Genomic DNA, 18,653 nt, shown 5'->3' with positions numbered 1-18,653 from the left:
AGTTTGGGAAAAAAAAAAAAAAAGAGCATTAAAATGTAATATTGTCTACTTATTTTGAAATGAGTTGTAAAGAAAAAAAAATACCTTAAAACTGAGAGAACAAATGTCAATATTTTGGCGTTAGGCATTTTAAAAGATAAGTCAAGTCTTAACTAGTGATAACTACTGAAAACAAATGTGACAATATAATAAATTATTTTAAGGCACAGCTACATCACTTAAAAATGTTTAGTGACTTGTGTATGAGAACATAGTTGATTCTCGTAAAACCCCCAAAGAGAAAAAATTCAAATCAGCTAATGTCATTAAGGGAAACAAATAAGAAACAAAAATACATTACAAAGAGAAACAAGTCCCACTGGTAATAGTATTCAATATTTATCTACTGTATTTTATTTTTGTTAATATCTGCAAAAAAATAAAAATGCTTTTATAAAAAAATAAAACCACCAAAACTGTATACACTGACACCTTGAAAAATGCCCTACCTGCTATCAACAATATTTTCCAAACTGTCCAGAAAATACTGATAAGTTTTCACATAATTCAGAATATGGATCATTTGGAGGTACAACAGGATGTAAAGCAGATGAAATGGATTTCATCTTTCAGTAGCCTTCATTATTTGTCAAAACACTTATTAGAAATTCTTAACTCACAACTGTTTCACATGTGCAGGTAGGTTTAAAAGGTGAAATCTAACATATATACATTTGTAAAATGTCACAAACAGTACTATTAATTGCAACATCAGCGCTACATATTGTTTTTCTCCTCTCAATAAACAGATTTAACTACTGACTCAAAGTTTACAAAATAACATGTTACCTAGCTGCAACAAAATAGTCAACTATTGCTGAGTCCATTTTATTAATAGTGTTACAATAGGAATTTCCAATTAGAAAAATTAGACACTGAAAATAGAGAAAAACTTTTCACTCATTTCAATATACAAAGGTTTATATGGTTAAGCTGGAAAATATTGTACTTAAGGAAAAATAATTTTTCCAACAAGATTAGCATTTTTCTAGTAAAATTTCCTGTTTCTCCTCGCCTACCCCCCCCAAAAAAATGGGAAAGAAAAAATACATTCACTTTTAATATTAACAAAATGGAAAAGGACAAAAATGACAAAGGTTAACTAGAGCTGACAGACGAAATCAGCATCACGACTAGTCTCTACAGTTGCACAATTTTTAAAGCTACATTTGTTTTTTGCCAAATCCACATCCTACCCTACGTAATGCTTACATCCCCTTTCCCCACACCCACTCCGTTTATGACGGTGATAACCTTTGCAGAAGGTACGTTAAACTCAGTACCATTTTCAGTAGACAATCCACTAGAATGTCTCAGAAGTCACTTGGTCAGGGAATAAGGAAATGACCCAGAAAGTGAGAAATAAAACAGATATAAGTTTTAATTGGGGGGTGGGGTTACAGCAGGGTGTAGGATGCGGGTGAGGGGTGGGGAGCTAGGAGGAGACGGGCGTGGAAATGGAAGGGTCTCAAAGGAGTCAGAGACAGCCTCCACAGGAGGCGTGAAGGAAGCAGGTCCGGCCAGAAGAGCCTCTCCCCTCTCCCGCCCGCCCCCCGCCCCCCAAAAAAGGCCAGCACGTCACCTCCGGGAATAATCCGAGGCAAGAGACTCGGCGACACGAAGGCAGACAGTCCCGGGATTCCCGGGGGCCGGGGCGGGGGCCTGGAACTTACCACCTGGTAGCGGCCAGTCCCGGGCTGGTGATGATCCATCCTACCCGGCTCGGGACCCGGCTTCCCAGCCGGCGAGTCTCCTAGGTGCTCAGCCCCCTCGGCCACCCCAGTCGACGACGTCGTAGCCGCAGGGCTCCTTCCGCCACTGTTTGTGCCGCCGCAGTCACCAGGGCAGGCCGCTTCACTTCCTGTCGCTCCCGCAGCAGCCGCGGAGACCTCCGCCTCTGCCGCGACGCGGTGATGCTCCGAGGCGCAGCGCGTGCTACTGAGCATGCGCGGGATGGTCGCGCATGCGCGCTGGGTCCTCCGGCGTCCCATCCGCGACGCGAGTTGAGGGGGTTGGCTGGGTGGGAGGAGATGGAAAAGTAAGACAAGTCGGAGGAGCTGTCTAGGTTGTCACCCTGTCGGGAGTGGGCGGTGGCAAAAGGAACGGAGAAAAAAAAGTCCTTGATTGGTCTTTTTTATTGGACGGTGTGATCCCGCACCCTGGGGAGTGCGGGATCACACCACGGCAGAAACAGATGTGGAGGAGAGAGCGAACGCGTTCGTAGAATACCTGCGGACAGGTCATTTACCGACACTTCTCTTATTACTCACCCAACCTAAGACAATGCAGGGAGATCCATCTCTAGGACATTTCTAAAATGCTCAAAGTCATTAGTGAGGTAAGAAATATCTTTTAAAATATTTTTTGTTTCCCGCTTGGTAGTGAAAGACAAGAATCCCAACAAGGACTCTTCAGCCATACTCATCTCAAGGAAAGAGACCTCTAGAGCCCCAACTTACTGGAAGTATACAAGAAAATATTGAGATAAGATAGGACCATTTTGTTTTCATACATAAATAATTTGAGAGAGTTGAACAGCAAGGAATCACTTTGCGTGCAACATTGTGAGACTATCTCGGTGTCTGGTTAACAACACATAACCTGTGTCCACCTAAGAAACCCGTAGAGAATTTTTATTAATTTGAGCCAAACTGACAACGTGTGAGCAAGATCTCAAATACTCCAGAGAATAACAGTTTTGCGGCTGCTTTTATGCATTTGAAATTAAGGAAGGGACATAAGGCAGATTGTAGAAAACAAGGCAGGGGTTCGATTACAGGATAGTTAATAAGATGATGTGCTCTCTTGAGAGTTACTACCCCTTAGAGATGTATTACTTCTGTTATTTCAAAGGTGTGTTAACCTAAATGCACAAGAACAATAGACAGGGCTAGCATAAATTCTTTCATTAACGAAGTTATAGGCCTGACTACCCACCAAGACCTGTCCAATTAGGACTTTATGATCAAATCACCCTGTGAGGTTACTTTCCATAGAACCCCTTTTGTTCTGTCCACGTGTACTGTGTGTATCTCACAGGGTACAAAGCATGTTTATCAAGTAGAAGAGTATGATGGGGCAGCGTAAAGTACATTTTATACCCTGATTTTGGATTTTAGTAATATCTACAAGATAGCTTCACAGCAATGCTTATAGTAGTCTATGATTGAATAATTGGGTATACAGCTAACCAAGCTGACACTGAAAACTATCCCATGTTTATGTAAATAGAACAAGCTGAAATTGTCTCTGTATGATAAAGGATAAAGACAGGAACAAAAGAAAGGGAGGAGGTACCAGAGAGTTAGCTTAGAGGTAAAAACAAATTCCCATATTAAGTATTTCCTAACAGCTACATTTTCTATATGTACTTTTATATACATGGAGTCATCATCAGGCAACAATTAGAAAAGATTTGGATTCTGATTAACCATCTCAGTGCTAACACTGTTTTATTTAGCATTTTAATTGTTCCTTTGTTTAATCATGAGCAACAACTGTGAGCAAATTAACAGCTATTTTGTTTTAGGAGATACATATTTTACACTGGACTAAGTCATTAGTTATTGAAATGGCCTTTACCTTGAGTATAGAAGGCTGTTCTCTGACCGTACATAATGAACATTATGTGTTGTTATTTGTCTTCTTTTTTTCTCAGCAAGGCTGATAATCGCTTTCATCATAGAAAGTGCCATAGGGTTGGCACTGAGAATATTGACTATTATAAAAAGTTTTCTTGACTAACTAATGTATGATCGTGTTGTAAGAAGACATAGTATATGTATGCATGTGGGTGTGGGTGTGTGTATAAAATACTGGGAGAGAAAAATGTTGTCTACACTTCAAGGTTTCCTTAACATGGTAAAAATTGTTTGCCATCTTTCTTCTATAACAGCAACCAGGCCTCATTTTTTAAATAATCTTGTCAACTAAGAAATGTCCAAACCTGTAGATAATTTTTATAAGAGTTTATTTGAGCCAAACAAAAAATGTGTTACAAAAACACACACACATAAATATTAACACATAGACTAGAAAATCAAAATGCTTTTGTTTGAATGGGACAGATGATTTGTCTCACTATAGGCCCTTGAAATTTCCTTAGAACTCAATTGTCTGTAAAAGACAATTTCATGGAGTTATAAAACTTTAGAATTTGTATGGCCCTTCCTGATAGCCCATCCCAAAACCTTCATTTGAAGGTGTCACCGTTGCGGGTAATCTAGGTTCCTTTTGCCTCGCTGGCACTGAGAGCCTCGGTCCTTTCCACCAATGCAATAAAGAATTACAGATCAGTGAAGATTAGGAAAAGTAAGTTTAATTAAAGTATATTTCAAGAGAGAAATATGCTATCGAGAGGGCTATAGCTTCATAAAGGTGGGGAGGTGTGTCTTATATTTGGGCTGATAGGTGATTACAAGGGTGGTGCTAGCTGATTGAAGGGTGAGGTAGTTTTGATTGACAGTTGACTGTTATATAAGATATTGTTAACTACATGTGTTCCTCCCTGGAATTCAGTCTGTTATAATTAGATTCATGAACTTCTGGCTATATGCATGATATTATAATGATGGTGTAATGAGGCTGAGTTGAAAAGAAGGTCAGAGTACTCCTTACTGCACATTTGTTGCTGGCCTAAACCGATTGCTATGCTATGGTCATTTATATCCTTGTACTCTAGGATGCAGAGGTTATTGTTATTTGAAAAACGAGTTTTTCTCTGAGAGGGCCGAAGGGTGGCCTCTTGGGTTGGGCTATCGGCATTGTCATTTCTATGGTTATGGATCTGGGCTTTTGCTCCTGTTGCTCATGGCTACCTAACTGCCTAACAAAGGTATGGAAACTGAGCCTCAGGTAAATGCAGTCATAGAGTGATATCTAGCTCATTCCACTTCCAGCTGTATCAAATGTGGTAACTCATAAACAATCCAAAATACTCCATTGAGTGTTCCCACAAAATCCAACAAGAAACAGCCCTCCAAAATAGTACTACTAAAAATCAAAAATATAGAACTCCAATACAAAATGAACTCAACATGTCAACATTTTTTATAGAAGAAATGCTATAGTTAAGTGTATTACAACCAAAAAGGATAAATTCTAGAATAGCTGCTAAGCCTTTCAGGAGTTCCTACTCTGGAACAAGTAAAACATGTATTTTTTAGAATACAATAAGTGGGCTCTCCAAAAATATCCAGTGTTCCCCCCTTATCAACAGTTTCACTCTCTGTAGTTTTAGTTACCTTTGGTCAGCTGTAGTCCAAAAATATTAAATGGAGAATTCCAGAAATAACTCAAAAGTTTTAACCTATATGCCATTCTGAGTAGCATGATGAAATCTCACACTGTCCTGCTACATCTGGCATGAATCACCCTTTTGTCCAGTGTCTTTGGCTTTTATGTGCTACCTACCTATTAGTCATTTAGTAGTCATCTTGGTTATACTGTTGAGGTATCACAGTGCTTGTGTTAAAGTATCTCTCATTTTGCTTAATAAAGGCCCTAAAGCGCAAGAGTGGTGATGCTGGAAATTCAGGTATGCAGAAAGGAAACTGTAAAGTGTTTCCTTTAAGTGAAAAGGTGAGTATTATACAATAGGATATTTTGGGAGAGAAAGAGAGAGCTACCACATTATTTACAAAATTTTTGTTACAATATATTATTGAGATTGCTGTATTTTATTATTATTATTAAGCTCTTACTGTGCCTAATTTATAAATTAAAATTTATCATAACTATCTATGTATACAAAAAACATAGTGTATATAAGGTTGGGTACTATCCGCAGTTTCAAGCATCCACTGGGAGTCTTGAAACATATCCGCAGTGAATGAAGGGAACTAATGTAGTCTTGGAAAACATAGAGATACCTAACATTAGTTATGTGGAGGAGGAGGAAACTTTTCTCTATCTTCAAATTTCTTTCAGCTGGTCTAACAATCAAAGAATGAGATTTGCAAGGGAAAATGACTAAATTGAATTATATACATTTGTATGGATTTCCATATATGTGAGAAAGTCGGAGACCCCACATTGAACTAGACGTTCGAGGGTAAAAAAGAAAAATGTGTATTTATGACATTCTGAGCTAGGGATGAGGTAAGGTGCCTTGGGACTTCAAAGGGTCATTGCAGAACAAGGAGAAGAGCAGATATTTAGTAAATAGAAGTTTGCCCTGCCCTACAAGGATGTCAAGAGGTTATCTCTGATAATCTCTTATTACGGGCAAAACCCCTAATTCAAGTTCTTCAAGGTAGTTGAGGGGCAGAAGTTTCCCTTAACCCACAGGGTCATTGTTCCCTCTAGCTCAAAAAATCTGCATACCACCAAGGCACATCTTGAGGTGACTTGTGCTGAACCCCCACATATGTATTTATTTTTTAATATTTCCTGAACCCCCTAAAATGTACACATTAGGATAAAATGTTTTATAGCTCAGCCAGCAAAAATCCTATAGCATAAGGTCAATGTCCTATGAGTAATGTTGACATGAGAATGTACAAACTTGTCGAGAATTTTCAAGAAAATTTATTTGAGCCAAATAGAGAATACACCTGGAAGGAGGACATCAACAGACTGAGAAAAACGCTTGTCACAATGGCAGTGTGCAGCTTCTCTTATCCATTTTGAATTAAGAAGGAAATGTAAGGAAGATTACATGTAGGTGGGAAAAAGCAAGGTGGGAATTGAATTATAAAATAGTTAACAAGATCATGTGCTCTCCAGGGTGGTTTTGATTATTTAAAGGTGTGTTAACCTAGGTGTTTTTTGCTTCTGAGTGGTCTGAAAAGAGGCATTTCAAAGGCGTGTTAACCTAGATGCATAGAAACAACGGACAGGGTTTGTTTAAGACAAAGATAAACCTTTTATTAAAGAAGTTTTATGTCTGGTTCATGACTACTCACCATGACCTGCCCAGTTAGGAATTTATGATAAGGTCACCCTGTGAATTTACTTTCTGTAAAACCCCTTTTTTGTCCACACAAGGTGTGTAATTCATAATTGTACAGCTTAAAGATTATTCATAACTGAAACCCATGAGACCAGTACCCATATTAAGAAATAGGATATTTCCAGAACCCTAGAAAGCCCTTGGCTCACTTCCTCTCTCTACCTGCATATAAAGTTTAGCCATATCCTAACTTGTAGCACCATAAATTAGTTTCGAATAATTTATAATTTTGACTTTATATACATGGAGTCATACTATACGTACACTTTTGAGTATGATTCTTTTTTTGTTAACTTTATATTTGTAGGATTCATATTATTGAGCATAGTTGTAATTAGTTCATTTTTATTACTTTATAGTATTTGTAGATGAAAAAAGAGTTTCTAGGGCAAATCACCTCACAGGGTGATCTGATTATAAATTTTTAACTGGGCAGGTCATGGGGTCATGGCGTATAGTCATGCCCCAGGTGTATAACTTCTTTAGTAAAAGGTTATCTTTGCCTTATGCAAGTGTTGTCCATTGTTTCTGTGCATCTGGGTTAACACACCTTTGCAATAAGCTATAACCACCCTCAAGAGAGCACACAGCCTTGTTAAATATCCTGTAATCCAATCCCAACTTGTTTTCCCTCACCTCCATGTAATCATCTCTCCTCAAATGCATAAAAGATGCTGCAAAACTATCACTCTCTGGAGCATTTAAGATCTTGCTTCCTGGTATATGTCATCATTTCGTCTCAAATAAACTCATAAAAACACTCAACAGGTTTGGATGTTTCTTATGTCAACATATTCCATTGTGTGACTATATCATGCTCTATTTACTTGTTTTACTAAATGTATACAACTGATGGACATTTGTGTTGTTTCTAGCTTGGAGTTTGTTTTAGTTTACTAGGGCTGCTGTAACAAAGTACCCAAAACTGAATGGCGTAAGCAACAGATATTAACTCACAGTTTTGGAGGTTAGAAGTGGGAGATCAAGTGTCAACGGGGTTGGTTTCTTTGGAGTGATATGAGCAAGAATCTGTTCCATGGCTCTCCCCACTAGCTTCTGGTGGTTTTGTGTAATCTTTGTTGTTCCTTGGTTTGTAGCATTACACCGATCTTTGCCTTTATCCTCACATGGCATTCTCCCAGTGTGCATGTCTGTGACCAAATTTCCCCTTTCTAAAAGGCCACCATTCGCATTAGATTAGGGCCCCACCCTACTTCAGTATGACCTCATCTTAACTATTAACATCTGCAACAACTCTATTTCCAATAAAGTCAGTCTGAGATACTAGGGGTTAAGACTTCAACATATTAATTGGAGGGAGGGGCACAATTCAACTCATAACAGGGCTATTGTGAACAATATTGCTAAGAATATTCTTGCACATGTTTTGGTGAATATATATATTCATTTCTGATGAGTACATTCCTACAGTGGATATGCGGGATTATAGAGTATATGTTCAGCCTTAGTAAATTCTGCTAAACAGTTTTCCAGAATGGTTATATCAATTTTGGCTCCCATGATTAGTATATGAGAATTCCAGTTGAGCCACAGACTCACAAACATTTGATATCATCTGTCTTTTTTATTTCAGCCTTTATGATGGGAATATAGTTGTATCTCATTGTGATTCAATTTGGATTTCCCTGATGACTAATACAATTGAGCTCCCTTTTATATCTTTATCGACTGTCTGGAGATCATCATAGCCTACTGTACATGTGACCAGCATCCATATAAAAATTCTCGACAGGTTTGTATGTTATGTCAGCACTACCCATAGGACATTAATATTGCCTATTTATCTCTTGAATTGCATGACATTTTCTTGGATTTGCAACAACTCATTATTTTCCCATAAATAACTGGTGCTTTGTCAGATATAGATAGATAGATAGATAGATAGATAGATAGATAGATAGATAGATAGATAGATAGATAGATTAGATAGATAGATGATAGACAGACAGATAGATAGATAACTCCTTTTATTCCTTTTGACATTAGGAACCAGGCTTCATGTAAGTAGACAGGTATAGTTGATTTGCTTCACTTCCTGCCTCCTCCTCTTATGCATGTGTTTACAATACCAAAGGTGGGGGTTCATATTCTGTAATAGGAAAAGGAGGAATAAATTGCAAAACTATCCATCAACAACTGGTCTTTAAAACAATTTTCTTTTAATCTGGCCTTTACTTTCGGGGAGTGAGAATGTGCATGTTTCTCCATATGAGTGTCAGACTTTTTATCTCTCTGTGTCCATTTCTTTCAGTGTTCTCTTCAGAAGGCTTTATCTATTTGGCCTGCTCACCTCTCTTCTTTACAGTTTTTTTTTTTAATCTGGGCTTACTTCTCCTACCTTGCAAAGCTTGCTTCAGAGAAGTATAGGATATGTCCACTTGCAATACTTAACACAGAATCTTGCATAGAGTAGGCCTTCATTGTTGATTTGTTGGCCCTATAATTCATTGAAGCCTTCATTTTATTGCTATACAATAGGTGCATAGCATTTGTTCATAGAATGCTCTTGTTTTTTAAGAATTTTTAATATCAACAAGGACATATTCCAAGAGGTAATAAAACTATCATACTTTATAAATGAAGCTTAGACAATCTCAAAGAGTTTTCCATGACATTTTCCCCCAATTTACTCTAAATGTAAGTAGAACTAGGTTTGACCACATAAATGACATGTCATTAATAACCTCCTTCCTACTTGCATTTATTATTATAGATAGTCTTTTATGATTTTTTTTTATTGTGGTGCAACACAAATAACAAAATTAACAATCTTAACCATTTTTAAGTGTACAGGACAGTGGCATTAATACATTCATATTGTTGGGTAACCATCACCATTATTCATCTCCAGAACTTTTTCATCATTCTCAACTGAAACTCTCTACTCATTAAACTCTAACTCCTTTTTCTCCTCTTCTCCCAGCCCCTAGCAACCACCATTCTACTTTCCATATGTATGAATTCGATAATTCTAAGTACTTCATATAAGTGAAATTATACAATATTTGTCCTTTTATGCCTGACTTATTTCACCTAGCATAATGTCCTCAAGGCTCATCCATTTTGTAGTATGTATCAGAATACCGTTTCTCTTTTAAGACTGAAATTTTATATGTAAATATAGATATATCACATTTTATTTATCCATTCATCCATCAATGGACATTTGGGCTATTTCCACCTGGGTTATTTTATTTAATCATCACAATTACTACCTATGGTAGACCTGAATTTAAAAGCTGGTTCTATAGCTTACCAACCCTGGCCAAGTTGAATTTTTCTTTGCATATTCATTCCCTCATTTGTAAAATAAAAATAAAATCGCTCACCTCAGTGGACTGAAATGAGGATTTAATAAGATAACAAAATACCTAGTATAGTGCCTGCCATATGGTGGATATTCAATAAATGGCAGCTAGTAACATGATTCATGTTAATAGTAACAATTCAAGAGTCTGTTTCATATCTTCTAGGACTAGTCTAGACTAATGTATGCAATGTATCTCTTGCTTCATAAAAAGTCATCTTAGGTCATACATATGTGGCGTATCCAAAAGATATTTTTAGCTTCTGGAGTACTGAAATCAATGAAGGATAACAAGAATCATTTGTGAAACATGTACTTTTTATTCCACCCACAATCTATTTGCCAACATCAGAGAGATTAAAGTGTCAGTTCAAAGAGTTCAGTTTTATGGAGTACTAATGATTTGTCTCTTCAAGGAAAAAAATGTTTAATTTTATTTATCTGACAAATAAGTAAAATCATTTCCTCTAAGGAATTTGAGCTTAATAACTTATTGGTAATAGAAGCATCTTCAGACTCAACTAAGACCAATCTCATTCTCAGGGTGAGCATCTGGGAAAGTAAATGGCCAAACATCTCAGGAGAATTTTTTATGAACTTTTATAATAATTTAGTTTCAGATTATTTCTAATATAAAATACTAATATAAACCACAAAGAACTTTTAAATATGCCTTATCATTTTAATAGCTAAAGCTTTATAATAAACTTTTTTCTGAATATATAAATTTTGAATATACAAAAAAACAGATAGACAAAGATTTATTTCTGGGGTTTTTTTTCTAAGCATAGTTTTTTGAGAGGCCAAGAGGAGGAAACATAGTGAATGAGTCTCTATATTCAATTTTATATTCTTTTCCCAGTTAACCTTATACTACAGTACCCTACATAGGATTTTTCCAAAGTAATGAGAAATTCTTTATTAACATATTGCAAGAGAGTAAAATAGCAAAACAATTTGAGAATGTGTACCTACACCTAATAGGGTTGGTATAAGAATAAAATTTGTTAATCTTTACCATTAAATACATATAAAATTATTGAATATATATAAAGTATTTTAATAGTGCCTCACATATGCTAAGCATTCTATAAATGTCACCTACCTATTATTATCATCATTAACTATTAAATACCCTTAATGTGGTACTCAACAGAAATCTTAAAACAAGACATATAATAATTGACTAACTACACTTAAAATCTGTAACGTTATTTATAGAAAAATCATTTATAATGCTTTCTCAGTTTAAATTTTAATATCTATAAAGTATATCAGGTCAAGTAGTATGACTTCTAATCCCTAATTTTTAATTTATGGACTAAGTTTGTGATCTTATTTTTCACTTGTCAGACAGATACATCTTTACCAAAAAACATAATTTGTCAGAACTTTTAATGAAAATTGCTTAAAAATGCAAGTTAAAATCAATACAATTTAAACTTCTATTCCCTAGTCTACTAACCACTTGTTCATATCAACCAGTTCAACAGCCATATAGGCTAGTGGCTACCATGTTGTACAGAGCAGACATCGAATATTTCTATCACTGTAGAAAGTTCTATTGGACAGAGTTATATTATAATCTCTAGGCAAAAAGTGGCATGTTTGGATTATGCATCAATTCATGAGTAAAGTGCTTTTGCTCCAATTTCATTTAACTAATTATACAAATTTAGTAATTTAAAATTTTTTCTAATATGATCCAAGTTTGATATCATTTGAGACCTAGACCTAGATTCTCTATGGTAAGGATCAAATACAAGAAAAGCAATACGTGTGTGTAATATATAGATTTTATTTCATGTTTTTCTTCATTAAGTGAAAAGCTTCTCTCGCCATACTTAACAAATGTTTTCTTTTTAAATAATAATTTAACAGATTAAAACATTTTTATAATGAAAAATCACAACTTATTTAGAAGTAGAGAAACTAATATAATAAACTTTCCTGAATCCATCACCCAGTTTCAACAATTATCAATCAATGACCAATTTTTTTCATCTATAACCTACTCTCTCTCATCCCCCAACCTCCACTGGATTATTTTAAAGCAAATATCAGACATAAATTTCATTTGGTCTGTAAACATTTTAGTAGATATCTCTAAAAGATAAGAACTCTCTTTTAAACATAATCATAATATCCATTACCGTGGCTAAAAAAATCTACCTATCAGTAATTCTTAATATTATCAAATAAATAGTCATTAAACAAACAAAAAGAGTCAGTTAGTTTTTCTGATTTTTACATCAAATTTCAAGTTTGAGAAGCACATGTGATATTGTCATCAATTCAAGGTTACTGATCATTTTGTGTCAGAAGCACTATAGATCAATATTCAGGAAATGAGAGTAGTATGTTTTACTAACTATTTGCTCACAACAAAACAAAGCTTCATAAATGAACTTAAAAAATAATCAATAGAAACAAAAATACTTAAGCTATCAAATTATTCAAAGTAGGCCAAATAATCCTAATAAGGTAAACAAATTACTTCCTCATATCCATTAGAATGTCTACTATCAAAAAACAGAAAATAAGTGTTGGTGAAGATGTGAAGAAATTGGAACACGTCTGTACTTTTGGTGGGAATATGAAATGATATAGCCGCTATGGAAAGTAATATGATGGTTCTTCAAAAAATTAAAAATAGAATTACCATTTGATTCGACAATTCCTTTTCTGGATATATACTCAAAAGAATTGAAAGCAGGGTCTTAAAGAGATATTTGTATACCCATGTTCAGGGAGCATTATTCCAAATAGCTAAAACATGGAAGCAACCCAAGTGTCCATGATAGGTGGACATATAAACAAAATGTGATATATACATACAATGGAATATTGCATACCTTAAAAAGAAAGGAAATTATGACATATGCTATAGCATAGGTGAGCATTGTGGACATTGTGCTAAGCAAAGTAAGCCAGACACAAAAGACAAATACTGTACAACTTCATGTACATGGGTAGTTAGAGTAGTCAACATCATAAAGACAGAAAGTAGAATGGTGGTTGTCAGAGACTGTGGAAGGATAAAATGGGGAGTTATTATTTAACAGCACAGAGGTTCAGTTTTGCAAGATGAGAATTCCAGAGATGGATGGTGGTGATGATTGCACAACAATATAAACGAACTTAATCCCAGTAAACCATACACTTAAAAATGGTTGTGATGGTAAATTTTGTTATGTGTATTTAACTGCAATAAAAAATTTGGAAGAAAAACAAGTGAACACGCTACACTATGCTATTTGCATACAGAGACAAGATAGATTAATAAATATTTTGCATATGTATTTGTGAATCTAGCATAAACAAGTATATAAGTGACTCCTGTATATCTTGAAGGACAGTATTATATAGGAACTCGTTTTTGCTTAGAGATTTTCCAATTTCTAGTTAATATGGAAAAATTTATTAATAGTACAAATGTAAGGAAAACATAAAAAGTTGATGATAAATACCTGCACTGGTGGATCAAAATAAGTTGTTTTGCTTCTCTAAAACATCCTATTCACAGGCCAGAAGAGATAGAGAATGGATTGTGAAACCTTCGATCAATTTAGCACAGAGATTCAGATATAGGGATGAAAAGAGAAAACATACTGTCATTTGGATTGGAGTTACTAGTTGAATTTACTGGATGCATTAGGAAATTTGATAGCCATCGTAGGATTTTATAGTAAAGAGAAAGATAATCAAAGGAAAGGCCAAAGAATCAAAGATACAGATAACAAATAAGAACAGGAAACATAGCTGAATATAAACCCAGTTGATTCTGATGAAGTATATGTGTAAATTTGAGTTAGTTTTATTTTTAATTTTTTTAATCTCTAAATATATAAAATAGGCTATATGAACTCTGAGATCCTGTCCACTTCTAAGTTTAATAAGTTTCAATAAGTTTTCTAAGTTTCAGTTGTCTTTTGAAATTTTAATTTGCATTCTAACATACCTTCCATGGGAAATAACTTGTTGGCTTTTTAATGTTTTTAATTCAATGATCCAGTAATTCATACAGGTATTTTTTCTTTTACAAAATGCCTACAAAAACATCTTATGCCATTGTGGTATATTGTGCAGTCACATGATGAATCAGACACCTTGCCTGCCTTCAAGGATCTCAGAATCTGTAGCAAGGACAGACAGGTATACAGGTAATTTTTTTATCTTAAAAAATAAGGATGAATGAGATTAGGAAGTAGGCTAAATGAGTTCCAGGCAGGAGGAGCTCTGTAGATGCACAAGTAAAACCCAGGAAAAAGAATGTATGGTGCCTGGAGAAATTACAGGCAGTTAAGTATTCTTGGGGAGAAGAGTGATGAGCAATTGGGCTGCATGGTTAGAAGTGGCCACATACTTAAGAATTCTACGTGGCATGCTAAGAAATTTGGATTTTATCCTGAAGGCAAAAGAAAGTCAGTTAAAAACTCAAATGAGGAATATGACAAGGATTAGGTGGAAGTGTATTCAGGAGGTTTGAGGTACTTAGGGCAACTGAAGGAAAGTGATAGTCACACTTACCTGGACCAAAACAGGGACTATGGTCACACAGAGGCAGAACTAGAGCCCAGAGATATGGAAGAGTTAGAATTGGCTAGATGTGGTGAGGGTCCCACCCCAGGATTTAGTAAGTGGGACCAATATTTCAATAAAATTTCCCAGGTAATGCCATAGTTTAATTAGGTGTGGGACCCAGCAGTGCAGACTTCTTCTCAAGGAGTTTGAGTGTCAAAGAAAAGGAGAGAAGATGGCAGTTAGAGGGCTGAAGGGCTCCTTTGGTTAAAAATCAAAAAGCCTTGACTGTTCACATGACAAAGAAAGAAAGAAGACCAGCAGGAGGGGAGAAGCTGGAGGAGCCAAGGTCATGAAATCTATTTTGCAGGGAAAAGATTTCAACAGAAGGAGGATCTCAGTGCAGAGACAGGAACTAAAGAAGAAAGGATAGGAACAGAGACACAGACAGTTAGAGAGAAGGGATAGGAACAAGGTTGAGGGAATTCTACCTTGAACCCCCTCCTTCTTTCTCAGTGATAATAGGTGGTGAGCACCCAGTACCCTTTCTGTAAAGGCTAAGTTTCACGAATAGTAAGGACCATGTAGATGAGAGCAGGCTCACAAGAGAAAGATAAAAGCGCTATTTTATCTCGGGGAGCCTTGTTGAGGAAAAAAAATTGTATTTACACTGGTACCAATGGGCACATTCTGATTTTCTTCCTAGAGGGTTTCCAGATTTAGCAAATAAAAATGCAAGAACCCCCCCCCAGCTAAATTTGAATTAAAGATAAACAGTGGATAATTTTTTAGTATGACTTATGCAATATTTGTGACATACTTAAACTAAAGAGTTATTAGTTATTTGAAATTCACATTTAACTAGACATCTTGTATATTATCTGGCACCTTATATGAGAACTAGAAAAATCAGATGTATAGATTATGACTTAATACTTAAAGTTAAGGTTGAAGTTTTCTATGAAAATCCTCTTGATTTTTAATGTTTCTTTGCAAACAAGAGGTACTGTCAGCAGCTGACAGGGCCATAAACACATGTTTATATATAACATGGCAAAAACTCAAGCAAGATTGATTAGCTTGTAGCTGCTGAGTTGCTTTTTTCCTATCTGCTTCTGCCCTCCTTCCAGGCACATCTACCTTAACCTCTGACTCCAGGAATCAGTGTTTTCTATCACTGAATCATATGTTAGGTTTTTGTTATCCAGATCTTAAAAAATCGTTTCTCTTATATTACCCTAAATCAGCTACCTTGATATTAGCTTTAAAAAATAGGGTAACCAACTGTCCCGGTTTGCCCAGAACAAAAGGTTTCCCAGGATTTGAGATTTTCAGTGCTAACACTGGAAACATCCCAGGCAAATCGAGATAGTTGGTCATCTGCCTTGACCATGGTAGATTCTTCTAAGGCAATGATGTCTCTATGTTGATTATTAACCTTTAATTCTTACAAATAATTAAAATTTTTCCTCCTCAAAAACTTTGTCTTCATTACTTAAGTTATCTTTCTCCTTTATATAAAAGGTAATAATTTATAAAGGAAAAGGTACATTTTTCATATTTTATGCCATATCTCAGTTCTTAGAACATTGTTGGTGGAAAATGTCAATTATAAGACCATAATTTTATTAAGCTAGTTATTAGTGCTGCCATTTTTAAATGATTGGGTCAAAAAGTTCATTCTTATATATAGGCTGATTTTATCCTTTATATGCCAATTTAAAGTTACTCTATGATCCATGAATAATACACAATGACACAATACATGTATTTATCCGTATAAATTTGTCCTGAAGGCAAGGGGAAATGCAAGATATAAATGACTGGTAACCTGTATTATTTTCAGAACTCATAAATTTTACTTTTGTATCTTGAATTATCTTCACACAAACTTTAGTGAACCTTGCATTCCACTGGTGCAAGCATATCTTTACCACAGGGCAAAAACAAAGAAATCATAATTTTGGAGTACTGCTTAGATCAATTAAAACCTTCATTATGATGGCAATGTTAGGGTCCTGATTTAGTTATGAAAGGCTAGCTATCAAACCAATATTGATTGTCTTCTTACTTAATAACAAAACTTTGATTTTTTTTTCCAGGTAGCAATATGACCAATTAAAAGACTCCTTTTACAACCTCCACTGAAGCTAGACACAGAATTCAGAAAGTCTCCTTAAGAAAGAGATACCCATCTTGCATGAACTCTTTTTACTGTCTTTCCTTTCTCTTGCTTGCCTGAAACTCAAACATGGTGGATGGAGCTTCAGCAGCCATCTTGGGTCATGAGAAAAACCTTTAAGCTAGAAGCCATGGCTATGAAAAGCATGGATTTTCATAGGAATATAAAAATAGGTTTAGTTTCTGATTACTACGGCGCCACCTTATGAGATCTAGACTACCACCCCCAAACTTCTTTTCTGAGAGAAAAACAGTTAAAGATCCTGTTATTCTTATGATTTGTGACTAGATGCCAAATGTAAATCCTAACTGATAGAACTGTTAATTGTGAAAATTAATTAAGGTGAGGTATTGCTTGGATTAGTAATAATAGTAAAACTTATTGAGTGTTTGCTGTGTACTAATTTCTGAAATATTTTTTAAACACTATTTAATCCTCATAAAAACTTTATGAAGTAGGTATTATATATACTCCATTTTTCATATGGAGAAACTGAGCTCAGGAATGTTAAGTAACTTGCTCAAGGTCACAAACTAGAAAGTAGTGGTACTGGAACTTAAAACTGGACTTTGGGTGATGAGCATGCAATAAAGTATACACACATTGAATTATTATATTGTACACCTGAAATTTATGTAATGTTATTAACCAATGTTACCTTAACATTTAATGTAAAAAATAAAAGACTGTTACAAGAGCCCTGGCTCTAAATTTCTCAAAGGTGAAAGAAATATAATCCTAGTAACAAAGCAAAGATTCATACAACTCAATAATTCATACAACTCAACAATAATAATAATAAATAAAATCCAATTAAGAAATGGACAGAGGACCTGAACAGACACTTCTTCCAAGAAGACGTACAAATGACCAACAGACATGAAAAGATACTCAACTTCACTAGCTATTGGGGAAATGCAAATCAACACCACAATGAGATACCACCTTATACCTATTAGAATGGCTATTATCAACAGCACAAGTCATAGCAAGTGTTGAGGTTGTGAGGAAAAACGAACCTTCATATACTGGTGGGAGTGTAAATTGGCACAACCACTATGGAAATCGGTATGGAAGTTCCTCAGAAAACTAATAGAATTACCATAAGACCCAGCAATCCCTCTTCTGGATATTTACCCAAAAACCTGAAAACATTTATCTGCAAAGATATATGCACCCCAATGTCATAGCAGCATTATTATTCACAGTGGCCAAGACATGGAAGCAACCAAGTTTCCTACGATAGATGACTGGATAAAGAAGCTGTGGTACATATACAATGGAATATCACTCAGCCCTAAGAAAAGATGAAATACTGCTGTTTGCAACAACGTGAATGAATCTTGAGATAATCGTGCTAAGCGAAATGTCAGAAAAGTTGAGAACTATATGATGTCATTCATATGTGGGAAATACAACTGAAAGCAACAAACAAACATGATAAACAAAGAGAAACTCATGGACACAGTGGATTAGTGGTTACCAAAGGGAAAGGAGAAGGGGGGAGGTTGATACGGGGAAAGGAGGTCAAATATTTGGTGACCGAAGGAAATCTAGCTTTGGGTGGTGAACACACAATGCAGTATACATATGACATATTGTTAAATTGTACACTTGAAACTGATTTTATT

The 18,653-nt window shown here is 35.4% G+C and overlaps 1 protein-coding gene and 1 long non-coding RNA gene across 3 annotated transcripts in view; one reads left to right on the top strand and one right to left on the bottom strand.

Moving 5' to 3' along the window:
• NDFIP2 (Nedd4 family interacting protein 2) overlaps positions 1-2,045 on the bottom strand; it is a 60,739-nt gene extending 58,694 nt beyond the window's left edge. Inside the window, exon 1 of the mRNA XM_006913803.3 lies at positions 1,713-2,045. Within this exon, the coding sequence (XP_006913865.1) occupies positions 1,713-2,030 (318 nt within the window). The 5' untranslated portion in view covers positions 2,031-2,045. The remainder of the gene's footprint in view (positions 1-1,712) is intronic.
• On the top strand, positions 2,044-18,131 carry LOC107195822. 2 transcript variants are annotated; one of them, XR_003046882.1, is made up of 5 exons: positions 2,044-2,377; positions 5,539-5,619; positions 8,586-8,744; positions 14,409-14,482; positions 16,943-18,131. It is a non-coding gene; the product is annotated as an uncharacterized LOC107195822 (long non-coding RNA). The 2 variants fall into 2 exon arrangements; XR_001517071.2 differs by lacking the exon at positions 14,409-14,482 and having other exon boundaries at positions 2,053-2,377.
• Positions 18,132-18,653: the final 522 nt, after the last annotated feature.

Source organism: Pteropus alecto, unplaced genomic scaffold, assembly GCF_000325575.1.
Source record: "Pteropus alecto unplaced genomic scaffold, ASM32557v1 scaffold72, whole genome shotgun sequence".
Classification (NCBI taxonomy): domain Eukaryota; kingdom Metazoa; phylum Chordata; class Mammalia; order Chiroptera; family Pteropodidae; genus Pteropus; species Pteropus alecto.
This window is presented reverse-complemented; position numbering and strand designations above follow the sequence as displayed.